A 15,776-nucleotide genomic window follows, 5' to 3' on the forward strand; every position below is an offset into this window, starting at 1 on the left:
TAATGGCATTTTTATGCAGCTGAATGGCCCACATAATCATACCACTGATTCTCAATTACAGTAAGGATGGAAATTTTCATAATTTAGTAGTAATAACACTGTCTTTATTGTAAATAATTCTTGGAAATCAAAATTCCTTCCAGATAACAAGCAAAATCTGTTGCTTACAGCAAGACTACAAAATACTTACTTTAATCAAGTATTTTAGAAGTCACACACTGAAGTGTTTTAAGATCAGATCAAAATAGGAGTTGCAGTGTACTGTAAACACATTAGATTTAAAAATACAATCATTTCTAAAACAGCCAAAAAAGAAATTTTAGAAGGTTTTCAGTTTTTATTCTACTCATAATCAATCTTCCCACAATATCAGAAGCCAACCTGAAGATGTTATACTATATAAATATTGAATATATCAGAAAGGACAGAGTATCTTTGTATTTTCAAATTTGAGATGTTTTTGCAACAAGTTAGAAACATTCCAACCTTAAAGTTCACATCTTATCCTACTGTTGCTTATTTTCTCTATTTCACAGTAATATATGAATAGGCCATGGTACAAACTCATTAAACCAGTCTGTGTAGATAAGTCTCATTGACAAAGGACAAAGTATTAATATTTCTTCAGCTTTTAAGAGAATAAGCATGTATATAGTAGAATATTCACATTCCACTCTTATGTAAGAAGCCACTATAATAAAACATAGCCCAACATGCTTATAATCCCTTTAATACACTTGAGAAACACCAGCTTAACATTCCCAACAGCTTGGAGAGGAAAGTCCCTTCTTCCTCAGACATGAGGATGACATGAAGCTATGCAAAACGAATTTACACCCAAGTTCCATGACTCATGGCTCATGTCTTGACAGAAGCAAGGCATCTGAAAAACTAAGTTCTCTGCCAATTTAAATATGCTTCTGCTAAAAAATAAACTGGATGGTAATAGGCATTAAGAACTTAATAGGGAAAACTGTGGATTGCCAAACAGCTATAGGTCATTGCATTATATTCAATAGTGTCCTAACTTAATTCTGTCCTTTGAGCTCTTCCTTAACAAAAATGTGTTTCATGGATTTTAAGCATGTTTCATTAGAACAAAATAATTTCACTAGGATTTTTTTCATTTTATAGTGTGTCTTGCAAGAAGTGGTATACTGTCTGATTATTTGAATTTGCAAGTACAAGCAGTTTTCCATACAGACAACATTTAAGCCTTATTTTCAGAAAATGCTGCTCCTAGAATTTCAATCCAATCAAGATAGTAATGTTCTACAGCCGAGGTATCAAATATAATTAAAATCAGAAAGACAAAGTTTTTGTCCTGGCAGCTCAAGTACGTACAATACTGATGCAGTATGTACATATGCATGAAGTATATACATATATATTTCAATGAGTCTGTTTTCTTGGGTTTGTACGTGGTTTCTTTTTTTAGTGGTAGGCACCTCAACTCACCAGGTATACTAAAACAAAAAAACAAACAAAAAATATCCACAGCAAAATTATAAATGTTAGAGTTGTGAAACAAAAGGTGATAAATTTTACATTTAAGTGTTTTCCACTAAACACAGATTTATGTACTAGCAATATTATAAAGTTGCACAAAGGTACTGCTCAAATACTCAAAAGTAAGTACTGCAATATGAACATGTGTATTTAAAAAAATAATTCTCAGAGTAGAAAGGTGGTGTAGAATGAAGAAATCCAGCTGAGGAATAGGAGACCAAGCTTTAGTCTCAGTTCTCTTTTTTTTTTTTTTTTTTTTTTTTTTTTTACATAACCAGGAGCAAGCACATTCTCTCTGACTCAGATACTGTACCTGTTTAAGCAAACAAATAAAACTTTATAGTAACAAAATTTACTAACAGTGCTTAATGACCTGCAACTCAAGTCCTTTAAAAAAGGCAGAAGTATCCAAATCATGCCCTTGACTATGTTATGACTTTATCCTAGAAACATAATAGATGTAGACTAGAAAAATACTGTGAGACTCTCTGTCCACTCTAAAGAAGATTCAGATCTATGTGCCCATTATTATGTGTCTGTAGTTTTTAAAAAACTACATAGAGGAACCTATTATTTACTAAAAACAATTACTAGCTTATTGTTCTAATCACTTATACTGTAGGAAATGTATAGTTAATTTGCTTGTCTCTAAAACATTTTTAAGGATTTTCCGCTTTAACTACAAAATATGTAAAGCATTTAAAAGTTCCAATCATGGATCCCATTTTCTTTAAAAAAAAAAACAAACAAGAAGGAAAAAAAGATGTTAGATATAGACAGTTATTACCTTGAACATGCTGATCAGAGTAAGTATTCAGCCTAGGAATTTGTCATATTTAACCCACTAGAAGGAAAAAATGGGCAAACAGATTAAATATCACTTATTTAATTTAAGCTTTATATAGAAAAATCCAAAACCAGATAATCTTCCTTTTTTTCAAGAATTCACTTAAAATGTATATTCTGTAATTAAAATTATTTTGTTGTATACAGTCAACATTAAGAATTGGTTTTACTGATGACCAATTCTTCTCCAAGTGAGGAATTTTTTGGTACTGACATAGCACTTAAACTTCAATTTTCCAAATACACCATATCATCAGGACTCACTTTAGGAAAAAAAAGGATCTTAGATATCATGTCAGGTGAAAGGATATAAAATCTTTTAACATAACAATGAACTACACTGAAAATCATATTCTATTACAGTCTGAAAAATTCTAGGCAAAACCATTACAACAAGCACTAATTTTGAAAGACATTGAATCTATGACATAGAAAGATGTAAGATTTTGAATACATCTTTAATTTCAAACACTTTACTATGCTAAATCTTAGATAGCATTTTTTTCATTTCTGTTCAAATTTCCAACACGATTCCTCTGTATTTTAGACTAAGATGGCTTTGACCAAGGTAATAGGCACAACAGAAGAGGAACATAGAGCCCTTGGTTCAGTTTTATTTCCTATAAGACAGCATATTATTTAAATAAACTGACATCTTCTTAGATATTGAAGAGTTTCTTCAGGATGTCATTGCTACCTAAAGAAGAATAACTTACAGATAGCATGCTTCTGTTACATACTTCTCAGAAAAAATATTGAATTCAAGACAAATGTGGAAGTGACTGTGTTGCTTGGGGTAGGGTTTTTTTGGTTGGGTTTTTTTAATTTAATAGCTGTAAAATGGTGATATCAGTTTAGTACAGAAACATAGTACATAACCTGAAAGCATGACAGCACCTTTCACATTAATTCAAGAAGTCCTGATAAAGTTGTAAGTTGATTACAAGATTCTCTTTATTATACACTGTTAAATCAACTGTAGTTGTGCTTATAAAGAGTCCAATGCCACCATTTCAACAGCTGTAAAAAAAACCCCAAAAAACCCAACAGTTCATAGAACACCAGCTTGGTTTAAAGAAAAAAGTCATAATTCACAAAAGAAAGCAAAAATGAAATAATACATTTTCATTATTTAATATACACTGAATCCCCATCCCCAAGGTTACTTTTGTTAATTTTGGTTTAGTTTCTGGTATGTGCAGGTAAACCAAGAAATAAATCTAATAAATATAGTCTCCTACTGTTAAATGAGCAGTACAAACTCACTCATTTTAAGGACTCACCATGCTTTCCACACCAAAAACCTGTACGTAAGTTTCAGATAATCATCTAAAGTATGTGATTCAGAAAGAAAAAAGAAATCAAAGGAAGTCTTAAAAACATCTTAGCTACAGTTTGGTCCCATCTCTTACCTTCTCTTTTTTACAATGGCAGCCATATTTTTATGAGTGCATAAAAAGATAATGTCAAATGAAAATGGTTCCAGAAAACTACTAAATAATTACAGCAATTCATGTCCAGTCAGGTATTTCCAGTTTTCCAATTAAAAAAAAAATCCACAGGGCAGGATTTCTAAATGATTTGGGTTTATTTCCATTCTTCTAGGACTCTGAACGCAGGTTCATTTTGGCAAAGTTTAAAATAACTTAGAAGTCCTCCCTCCTCCTTCCCCCATCACATTAAAAAAACCAAGCATTATTTAAAGGGCAAGAACACTATTAAGAAGAAATCAATTATTTTGATAGCAATGATATTTCAACTTTATGCATTTTGAAGCTCAATATGAAAACCAAGTACTATGAAAACCTTCTCTGAAATCCTTCAGATTCCTTCCTGTATGTATGCTTAAAAGAGTGTTCTCTCTAGCTGATACTCCCATTCACTGTTCAATAAAAGATGACCTGAAAATACCTTGTGATGTTTCTTGCTGCCACAGAAAGGACTCTTGTTCATACAAGGGCAATATCATGCAATATATGAGAAAAAAAATGTAATAAAAAAGAAAGAATCAAAGCTGAAAGGGCAGAATAAGGCTTAAAGTTGTCTTCAAAACTGCATATGTACTTTATTATTTAATGAAACATAATAGAAAGATTTCACAATAAATAGAATAGAAAGATTTTACACTGTTTTGATTTTCACTGGCTTCCAATCTCATCCTTTTCTTCAGTTTAATAGCAGAGATTGCTCAGTGTCAGTATATTTACATTCAATGTACTGTACTGTTTCTTATTTTAAATTTCTACTCTTTCTGCTTTAGTGCTCCAGACTCAAACAAAAATTTGACTTCCTGACTTTAAAACAGAAAAAAAAAAAGAAATATAATTTGAAAGATTAGGTTTTGTCAAAGCAAAACTTTACCTGCATTTTTAATCTACTTTAATATACCAGGCTCTTTTGAGTTTACATTATCCACAGCAGCAGAATAACAGATAATCCTGACTGAACCTAACAGAAAAAAAAGAAATTAAAATAAACTGATGTCTTGCTTCAGGAATCACGTCCCAAAATCTTTGTAAATTTTACTTGTTTAAAGTGACGAAACTAGAGGCAACTGTGTATGATTGATAGAGCTGACACCACCACTAAAACCAGCTAAAATGTCTTTCAAAATCTGGCTATTGTAACCTCAAATGTAAGACAATGCACAATGATAAAGGCATGAGTGATAAACTTAATACATAAAGAAAAACGCCACACATTTGCCCAGAACAGTTTTGTGCCTGTGACAAAAGCATCTATCATTAGTCTATCACAGCTCAGGACTACAACTGTCACCTTCCTAAGCTTTACTTAGCAGTATAAGTATATACAGCAGTATAGGTATAAAAGTTATACCTATATAAGAGATTCCAAATATGTAATAATTCAAACGTTATTGTAGAGCATTATTTCAGTAGACACTGAGAACCGATACAGAATACATCCTGCATCACCTGAGACTTTGTGTAAAACAGTATTTGCAGAATATTTTGAGACAAATTAAATCAGTCTTGTAAATAGAAGCAATGCACCTCCTCTTCTTACATCACTACAGCCATACTAACTTTGTTTCATTAAAAAAAAAGAACAGATATGGTGTTGCCAAATATGTCAGGTCTTATTTTGCTAAACATTTATTTGTTGACTATCCGTGTCTTCTCTGAAGTAGCAGTATATTATCCTCAAACAAAAGAACTGTGCAGACTTCATGTCCACCACTATATAACATATTATGTCTAGCTTATATACACATCAGTACATTCCAAGATTTTCTTGGAAAGGTAATTAAAGTAAATCTGAGTTTATAAAACCATTGGGTCCACCCAGGATCAAATACAGACTTTCACTGATTTGAAAGATGAGCTTTTCAAAATACACAGTCTGGCTAGATCATACAGAAATAAAATAAATGAAAGAAATTTTGTGCCAGGTACAGTTGCTAACAATGGCATTAAAAAATAATAAAAATAAAATTCTTGTTACCTAAACTGATTTTTAAATTGATATTAAGAACACCATGGCATGCTCAGTGATTCCGGAATGCAAATTAAATTCTTAGTTAAGAAACTGGACCTCATACATTTTATTTCCTCAGACCGTTGTCTATTTTGTTAACATATTGAATATCTAGTGCAATAAATTTGATTATACGACCAAAATCACTCTAAGATGAAACACAGAATCCAAGTTGTTACTGAAATAGCCCATTGTGTAGCATGCTACATAAATACCTTGTTCAGTAGTGAACTGCGTCCAAAGTACCAATCTGCAAACCTGAACTCAGAAGTCACCTTCTCTTCAGTTCTTCTATATTTATAAATATTGCTAGACTTCTGAATTTCTAAACTCTCCATTATGTTACTCTTATCAACAATGGAAGACAAATGTAGCTGATCTTGAAGCATCACCAGATAACAATGAAACTTCTGCTGCCCTGTAAACAAACCTGAAACTCTGCACTTCACAAAGGTATTTTGCTTCATTCTCTATTCTCTCATGGATGAATGTCTATGTTAGCTCACTTGTGTTTGTCAGGATTATACCACGTGGACGGCCAGTTTGTACCACCAGAGGTACCACTGTGATAATGTTAACACTTCTACAAAAATTCGTAAGGAGGTTTCAAAAGCCTACATTATTCCAGGTATTTACAAATGCTTTGGCAAAGGGAAAAGACAAAAAAATACATGTTAAAAGTTTTAGTAGACCTATTTAAGCTAATAAAACTTCTTTAAACACAGTCATCAACAAAGCCATTTAAATATTTATGCCACCTACTTTTGATATGTCCACCATAAATCTCTATTTTTATTCTTTCTCCCCAAAAAAAACCCCATGAGTAAATTACATTATCAAATCCATAGAAAGGAAATTAACAAATCAATTTCTTGAGAATACAATTTCTCTGTTTCATTTGCGTAAGTTTTGATTGATGTGAACTTAAATCAATGTAGTATTTTCAGACTATATCAGGTACTCAGACAAGCGGTTTGTGTCAGTGGGGACAGTCAACTACATCCATGGATACTCATGGTTATTCATAGAATCTGATAAAATGCTCCATCTAAAATCTGCATAATTCCAGCAGAAAATATTTTCATCCATTTGATCAAATTTGACTAAATATCTATTTTATTTAGCAGTACCTTTAAGGATACTTTGGTGTTAAAAAAAAAAAAGTGAAGGGCTCTTTATATCAATTAAATACATTCTGCCTTCATTTGCTTATTCCTACATCTGGGAATTGCCCATGATTTCATTACTGGGTGCCTTAGTATTGCGTAAATCCTCCCATTTTTTACATTTAAGTAAGAAAAGCCAACCAGCATTCTGTATCCTTAATTTAAATTTGTTATCATTTTGATGGATTGCTTTCTCCTTTTGGCTTAACACCTCTTTTATGCTTTTATCTGTGTTTTCTTTTTTCCCTCTGGGAAAGTAGCTTTTCCAATTTTCATGCTGAAGTCATTTATCCATTAAACTATTTACATGTACATTCTTGTATTACTTACATCATAATCAAGGCTGGGCTTTTCATTCAGTATGTAGGAGTATATTTTTAAGACATAAAAACAGTCAGACTTTGTCTTGCACCCTTTTTTTAATAAAAAACCCTTTTTGAACATTTAAATGTATCCCTTGGTGAACGACAGTACTCAAAACTCAGATTAACAGATATCCATTCTATTATTTCTCCACCTTCTACAACTTTTAAAAAATAACTCATTTGGTATAATGAAAGTAATAATTTTCAAATTAAAAAGAAAAATCTAAGTTGACATGACTGTAAAAGAAACCAATCAAATTCACGTGGAGATTGTAATCTTGCATACACTGTCACATGCACTGTCATTACAAGCACATGCCAAAAAAATAGAAGTATAACCAAAAATACCCCAAGTGATGTACAGTATCACTGCTCACCACCAAGCCCCTTCTCCAGCTGTGATTGGCTCCTCCCAGACAACTCTCCTGTGTTTGTGCACAGGGAATAATGCTCTAATACATGGAATATCCCTTTGCCAGTTCCCCTGGCCTGGCCATGCTCCCTTGCACCTGTTTGTGCACCATCTCACTATTAGAGCATGGAAAATTGAAAAGTCCTTGATTTAGGGTATAACAACTAAATCATCAGTGTGTTATCAACATTACTATCCATATTAAATCCAAAACACAGCACATTTCAGCTACTAGGAAGAGAATTAACTTTGTTCTTGCCAATACCAAGCAGTTTTGTTTTTTGCTGCAATTCACAAAACATTTTCAGTAAGTCAACTACCAGAAGCTGTAACTACGCTTACTAAAAGTCTACTCTTATCTGTATCTACATCAATCAGCACAAAGTGACAACGAACAAAATAATGAAAGAGAATACTTATTCTGCCCAGTTATATCAGTACGGAGTCCTGAATAAAGGCCGGGAACAAGATTTCTGAAGAAAATGTAAAAGGCGACACCTTTCTTCCAAAACTGAGGGAACAGAAGACAATGAAAGATCGTACCATGACACAGTGAGCTGTGCAATAGCAATCTAACTCAGGCGGCCTCAGACTCTTTTTGCCCAGGTCGTGCAATGTCCCAGATGGTACAGCTGGGAAATAATTTCTATACCCACTGTGCATGATGTAAACTCATGTGTTACTCAGCCACTGCATTTGCCGTTTTTGTCAGCAAGGGAAAACAAAAAACCACAAACAAAGCATTATTCTTAGTTAGCACTAGCCCACTGCAGTTTGAAATAACTAGGTGATAAAATGAATGTGCCATAGAAATTATAATTAATAGAATTTTACATTCTTTCTCCCTTTTATTAATAAAAGTGGAATCCATAACATACCTCTTTTTTCTCTGTGAACTTCTTCCAAAAGCTTTTCTTGGCTTTTTATCTGTTTAAAGAGAGACTGATGTTCAGTCTCCTTTATCTGTGTCAAGTACTTGAGCTGTTCTCGGCTTTGCAGCAAGTAGCATCGCAGCTTTTTTTCCTTACTTTCTCTTTCCTTTACCTCCTCACACAGCCACTGAAGCTTAGTCTACATTTAAAACAAAAGGTACAATAAAAAGTAAAGAATTCTAATAAAAATAAGAGGACATAAATGTTCACTGACCATAAATGTTCAATGTATCTTTGGAGTCACAAATTACTCATTCGTAACTATCTGAAAAATAATAATAGAGGGCAATCAGATACATTAAGAGAACATAAGTTGATTTTCAAGAGATCAAAAACATATTTTGGTTGATAATTATATGTGAAAAGTGATTTTCTTTAATATTAATTTATTTCTTTTAAATCAGAAGCATGAATTTGCTAGGGTAGATGTGGAAATTCACATTGAATTAGTGCACACATAGACACCAAGAGACAGGCTTTCCTTTCAGAGTACCTTTTTCTCTCTATTTTATGTTGGCAGAACTTAAAATATTTCCCCTTTCTGAAAAAGTGACATCAAACCTTTCTAGTCAGCAAAAGTCAATATTTAAGGTTCACTCAGAGGAGAAAAAGATCTCATTGAGATCTTTTGGCTGTGATCAATTTAGTAAATCCAGAAGTGATCAAATGGAATACGATATGGGAACTTTCACACAGCCTATTTAAAACAAAAGAAAATAAAAGTGGCATTTTAAGCAGTCATTCATTCTAAACTTCCCTCTAGCAGCTAAACAAACTTAGGTTTGCAAAGTATTATTAGGCGCTCTTTGAAAGTTCTTTTTAATAATATGTCAGTATCACTTTTTCAAATGAAGAAAACACTTCCTCCATAACATTTCTCCTTTGATTCCAATCCTATCTCTGTTATGTATAGTGGAAGTCTTTCTTGGTCTACAAGTCTTACACAGACCACACACCATGAATAACCTTCTCTTACATGCAAACATTTGCAATTATTTTTCCTTCAGTCAATTCTCCTGTGGCTTTGACCTTTCTATATGAAGCAAAAACACCAGTTGTCTTCCACAGTTTGCAATCTATTTTGATCATGAGAAATTTAGTTCTTTTAAAAGATACTGGGTAAGAAGCATTCTATGTGTGTGAGCTGAGGGAGCTGGAGGAAAACTGCAAAACGAAAGGCAAGATTTATGAGTTACAGTCACCACGTTGAAGATGTTCTTAAGCATGTGTGCCCCCACATTATAGGATTTGAAAGCTTCAACGGGGAAAGAAAAATCGTTCATTTTCCAAGAATCCAATCTAATATATTTTAGATTGGATAAATATCAGCCTTATTTAAAATAATTTCTAGCCTTGTGATAATGCTATAAGAGAAACTTAACCTGCTGACTACATCCTCTGCTTTACTTGTCTGAAAAAAATTGAACCAGATCTAAACAGTATCACTGCACTTACTTCAATGGCTTTTTTTTTTTTTTTGTGAAAACAGCATTGCTATTTATTTTGCCATAAAGATGGCTATTTCTTGTTGATAGAAACATTTGGAGAACAGTCTGGAAACATCAGAATAATTGCCAAAGGTATGCTTTTATATTTTTCTTTTTACCCTTGAAGTGCCACTTCAAATGGACTTTTAACTAAATCAGATCCATCCATTCACAGATTCACCCCCTCACTCAACCATAATATAGGGATAGGGCTGAAAAGGCTAAAAAGGACCTTAAGGATCATCTAGTTCCAAGCCCCTGACCTGTGTAGGGACACCTCCCACTACACCATCAAATGCTGAATATTAGCTTACTCAGTAAAACTTCAGGAGATTTGACTATTACCTTTGCTTCTGCTAACCAGCGATGAGGATCGTTCAGTACTGTTGGTGTAAGGGATATTGCCTATGAAAAAGCAGGTGACAAAGAAAGAGACATAAAATGGGAATTAGGCATAGAAAGAAGAAAGTCTTTTCTGCTTACTGGAAATTCATCAAAGAAATACATTTCTTATCAAGGAAGATTAAGCCTAGTGCTTGACTTCTCTCAATACAAATATTTATCCATCAAATTCCTCCTGCTTACCCAAGCTGCAGTAACAACTTCTTGAAGTAAAGAGTGAAACGTTTTAGAAACCTCAGCAATACCTGAAGTACTGAGCAGAGGAACAATATTATAATGAAAGATTCTTACCTTAAAAAAAAATTTCATACCAGGACCACAAAACTAACTTTTTTTTTCACGTTAACTGTCTAGTCAAAAATTCACATTCAGAACTGGTTTAAGTTGGCCAGCGATAAAAAACCAACGAGAATTGTATAAACAGGGATCTGCAAAACCTTATCCAGAAACCAAAAAATCTTCACAAGGTGAGGAACAAATCCAAGAAGGCATGGCTCAATGATCAAAAATCTGGCAACTACAGCAGATTATAAAACCCAATAAAACAAAAAGACCTATCTGTAAGGATACAGAGGAGAAAGCTTGTTTGTCAAATACATTGTCTTAGAATTCTCATCTAGTTTTGTGTTGCAACACCCCAACTCCATGTGTAAGTAGAGAAATGTGTCAATGGTGAAAAAAAATCTATTTCAAAAGCAGTCCATGACCAAGAGCTACAAAGTATTTTCTGTTTAAACAGCAAGACAAAAAAAAAAAGATGTAATCTGAGTGTACTCTGGGTTGTAGCTAAGGCTAAAAAGCCACCAGGTCAAGCACTTGTAAGTGTGGCGACAAGCTGAGTCAGACAGTCTGTTCTCTATATTCTCAGAAATGTACAATGTTGATTTAAGAGAATCAGTCACGTAGAATCATATCAAGGGAGGAAGAGTGCGAGCAAATGAGAATGCTCATAAGAAAAGCTACAGGGAGACAGGGGTTGCAGGAGAAGTATTAAAATTGCAAAAAAAAAGGTTACAGCAAGCTACCAGTTTCCTGAAAATTTGAGTCTGAGCTTTCTGGATACAAGGACCTGCTCCTCAAAAGAGGAGGTCATGAACTCTTTTCATTTTCAGTATTCAGTTCTCTACATAAGAACCAAAGCATCCAAGTGATTTTTCAACAAAAAATTTCTTTCATTTTCTCCCAATTTTAAAAGCATTTTAGGTCCTTTTTAAGGATTTCCCAATTCCAGGAACACGGCCTAAGAAAACCTACCTCAAAATTTTGGCTAATAAAAGGTCCCTTCACACAAGCAAGAGGAGAAATATTTCTCAAAAAAAGAAAAAAAAAAGAAAGCAGTACCAATTAATGCATGGACAGCCCTTCGCACTATCCCATTCTTATACACAGCAATGTCCTTCTGTACCAGCTAAATATCCATAATTATATTAGAATGATTATCTACGCAACAATGCATACAAACTTTCATCAAGAAAAGAACAAAACCTGCAGCATACTTAAAACTTAGAATTACTTTTAATTTCTCCATGGAGTCCCGAGAAAAGATTTCACAAGCAGCATCAATTTCACTTCCTATCATGGAGAGAATGGATTGCTGTTCCATTTCTAATTGACGCAGTTGATCTTTAAACTGCAGTCTGGCCTCACTCATCTTTTTCAAATGATCTTCTTCATTGCTGATCTGTTTTTCCTGGAGTGAAAAAGGAAAAACAAAACAAAGATACGTTATTGCATTAATAATATAACATATGTCATCAGCCATGTATCATTCAATCTCAAAATCAGACCATACTCAGTCATGCTAATTTCAACTCCTTGCCATGGAAAAACAATACCTTCTAATAGCATTTCTAAGTTCCTCCCTTGGTTCTCCTTATTATCCTGTAAATCAGTTATGAAGAAACTGCTACCAGATCCAAACTCAACAATCATAAAAGCCTATTTTCAAAGTCAAAAATAGATGTTCTAATACAAATCTCCTCATGAGTAGAAAAAGAGCCCAGTGTAAATACTCCCATTATTATCTTTTGCCCTGAATCTGTTCTAGGCATCTAATCTCTATCGTCAGAAAAGAGATCCTAGAAGGAAACTTTTTATTGGCAATCAGTGTACCCTCCAAGGAAAACTACTCAAAGAATATCTCATAGGAGAGTGAGTGGCACTAAGGAAAGTATTTTAGGTTATCAGCTAATGTCAAAAATTTGATTAAATATGTTACATGTTTTTAAAATTCAGATTCTCTTCTTTTAGATCTATGATAGAGCTGCCGTAAAACCAAGTAAAACTACTGCTAGATTACACAAAATATTGAATTATGCATCATAAATAATATAGAAAAACCTATCTTGTGAGAATAAGAGAAATTGAAACACACCTGTCTGCTGCTGAGATCAGGAGGATGTAATACAACAAAGGGCAAACACTTTAACAGGCAAATTCCAATGTGTGTGAGTTGCAACAAGAATGGTGAAAAGAGCAAAGATTTCAAAAATTTATTAATTGTGGACCTCCACAATGACAAGGTACAACTGTCTGACGTCTACTTGTTGGAAATCTTCATACACTGCTCTTATGGAATCACAGAATCATTTATGTTGGAAAAGAACTCAGTTATCAGAGTCCAACTAAAAACCCCATACTGCCAAGTCCACCACTAAACCATATCCCTGAACATCACATGTACATGTCTTTTGAACACCTCTGGGGTGGTGACTCAACCACTTCTCTAAGCAATCCCTGTTCCAATGTCTGAATAAATTTTTCCTAATATCCAATCTGAATCTCCCTAACACAGCTTAAGACTATTTGCTCTTGTCCTATCACTTGCTAATTGGGAGACAAGACCAACATCCACCTTGCTACCTCCTTTGAGGAGGTTGTATACACATATATGTATAGGTGTTTATTTCTGCTAGCAAAACAGGAGTTTTTAATGTAGGTGGCCTACAAATGTGAAACACCAATACCTGATAAGCAGTCTGATTTTTTCACAAAAATACATGGGACAGTAGTTATTTCAAACTGAAGAAATCATAAGATTTTTTAAGATGGACAGGTTCCAGTATTTCTGTACTATATAAAGATGGGAGTTGAAAGATGGGAGTTGAAATAACAGTTTTGACCTAGACTAGTATTCTGAAAGCAATAAGATTGCACTGTATATATTTCCAGTATCTGTATTCTGTTACCTCACTATTCACTGAATGCATTCCATCATGTCAAAGTTCATCCCCAAAGACCATGACTAAAACAGAACACATAACTTTATTTTTTTTATTTCTTATCTGCTTGATTTTTTTGAATGTGCCAACATTCCTTATCATTCTACATCCAGAGCCTACAGGGAAAAAAAAGTCACTAATGACTCAGAAGTGCACAGAAGGAAAAGGAAAGAAACCAACCATTATGCTCTGCTCCTCCACCTTTCATGAAAAAAAATAAATCTAAGCTAGCTATAATACCTATGCCCCTTTGAATTAGTATTTGCATTAAGAACAGAATATTAAAAGTACAAAAAGCATGGAAAAAAAATAAAATACTCTGCAACATAATAAGCTTCTGCTGTGTTGCCACAAGTGTATGCCAGTATGAGATTTCCCAAGAGGCAATATTATTTCCCCCATCCTAACATCCCTTTTGACAACCCACAAAACCAAAATAGCAAATATTCTCTTAAGTTAACCATTAATGCAAGCTAACTATCTGCCTTTACCTTCAAAAGTTGAGACCACAGGATCACATGCTTAAAACCTTCTCTGACATTTTTCAATTTAGAGATAAAAGATTATTTCAATGGAAAAAGAGTATCTTCCCAATATTAGGTAAGGTTTGAGCTAATACACAACTGACTACAGAATCCCATGTGCATTCCTATAAACACATTTTCTTAATAATAGATATTATACAACTAAAATGCCAACACAAAAAAACCACATTTTTGAATTTTCATTTCAAGTACTTTTTACTAGTCTAAGTTGAGCTTTTAAACCACTTCCTGATAGTTTAGCAAGCTAGAGAAATGCCAGATTTAACATTTTTCTAACTCTACACTATAAAAGAAAACCCCAAAAAACCAAAAATCTTCCACCCCAACATTAGTCAGAATTTCTTTTACTATGCTTACATTGCATATCTACTTCAAATTACCTCTAAATGATTCATAGCTCCACTGCATCTTGAAGAAAAATATGAAGAAAACTAGAAGTGACTGATTAAACATTTGTTAGTTAGCTATATTAGCGATCAGGCAAGCAACAGGATTCATATTTCTAGTCCTAAATAATAATAGCGAATCCTTGGAGGGATTCAGTTCATGATCCAGCCAAAGCATTTCTGTCATCTTTCATTCATAAAGAAACCATGTACTGTGGCAAAACTGAGTGTATTCTTTAATACATACGTACTGGGGTTTTTTAGCTTTACCATCTATTTCTATGATCCAGCATTTATTTTAGGTATTTATTATCAGCAGAGAAACAAATCATGGTTAAAATCAGTTAATTTTACCTTTTTCTCCAGTTCTTGTTTTACAAACTCACATTTCCGTTTTAGTTTTATATTTTCTTCTTCATTCTGTGTTAATTCTTCTGTCAATTTATCACACTCAACTTTTATTTTTTCCAGTTGTCGACACTGAGCCTTGACTATGTTTTTCTCTTCTAAAAGTTCCATCTGATGGTAAAGGGAAAAAAGATTACAAAGTCACTCTATGGGTTATTTTAAAACACATCCAAACTCTAAAGTTTTATAGTTTATATAGTGGAACACTATTGCCAAATGATAAATGTAAAAAATTAAATTAAGCTCTACTAAGTGCAGTTACTTATCTGAACATGGAAAAACACATCACAGAGTTGCAGAACCATACAGTGTTTTAAAAGCAGAAAATAGAAGTCTCAGGTTCTTAATTTCAGCTCTGCTACACTCATCAGCTTACATCATCCTGAGAAGCCTAGTATTTATGCAGCTTTTCCATTACTAAAATAATTTGGAATCAGAAAGTCTAAAACTCATTTAATTTCAGGAACCAATGCTAAATTTATATCTGTAAGGAAACAACAGCAAAGATTTAGTATTTTTAAGCTCTAGATTTGTGTGGGTTTAGTGCTATTACTTTGTACGATTAATGCTACTCATGACACTTTGCAGAGAAAAATGAA

At 33.4% G+C, this 15,776-nt stretch overlaps 1 protein-coding gene across 1 annotated transcript in view; it reads right to left on the bottom strand.

Moving 5' to 3' along the window:
• Positions 1–15,776, bottom strand: part of CEP128 (centrosomal protein 128) — a 102,307-nt gene that overhangs the window by 44,135 nt on the left and 42,396 nt on the right. Inside the window, exons 16-19 of the mRNA XM_041472104.1 lie at positions 15,124–15,288; positions 12,131–12,307; positions 10,561–10,620; positions 8,675–8,867 (exon numbers count right to left, since the gene is read on the bottom strand). Of these exons, the coding sequence (XP_041328038.1) occupies positions 8,675–8,867; positions 10,561–10,620; positions 12,131–12,307; positions 15,124–15,288 (595 nt within the window). The remainder of the gene's footprint in view (positions 1–8,674; positions 8,868–10,560; positions 10,621–12,130; positions 12,308–15,123; positions 15,289–15,776) is intronic.

Source organism: Pyrgilauda ruficollis, unplaced genomic scaffold (assembly GCF_017590135.1).
Source record: "Pyrgilauda ruficollis isolate IOZ18807 unplaced genomic scaffold, ASM1759013v1 scaffold28, whole genome shotgun sequence".
NCBI lineage: Eukaryota > Metazoa > Chordata > Aves > Passeriformes > Passeridae > Pyrgilauda > Pyrgilauda ruficollis.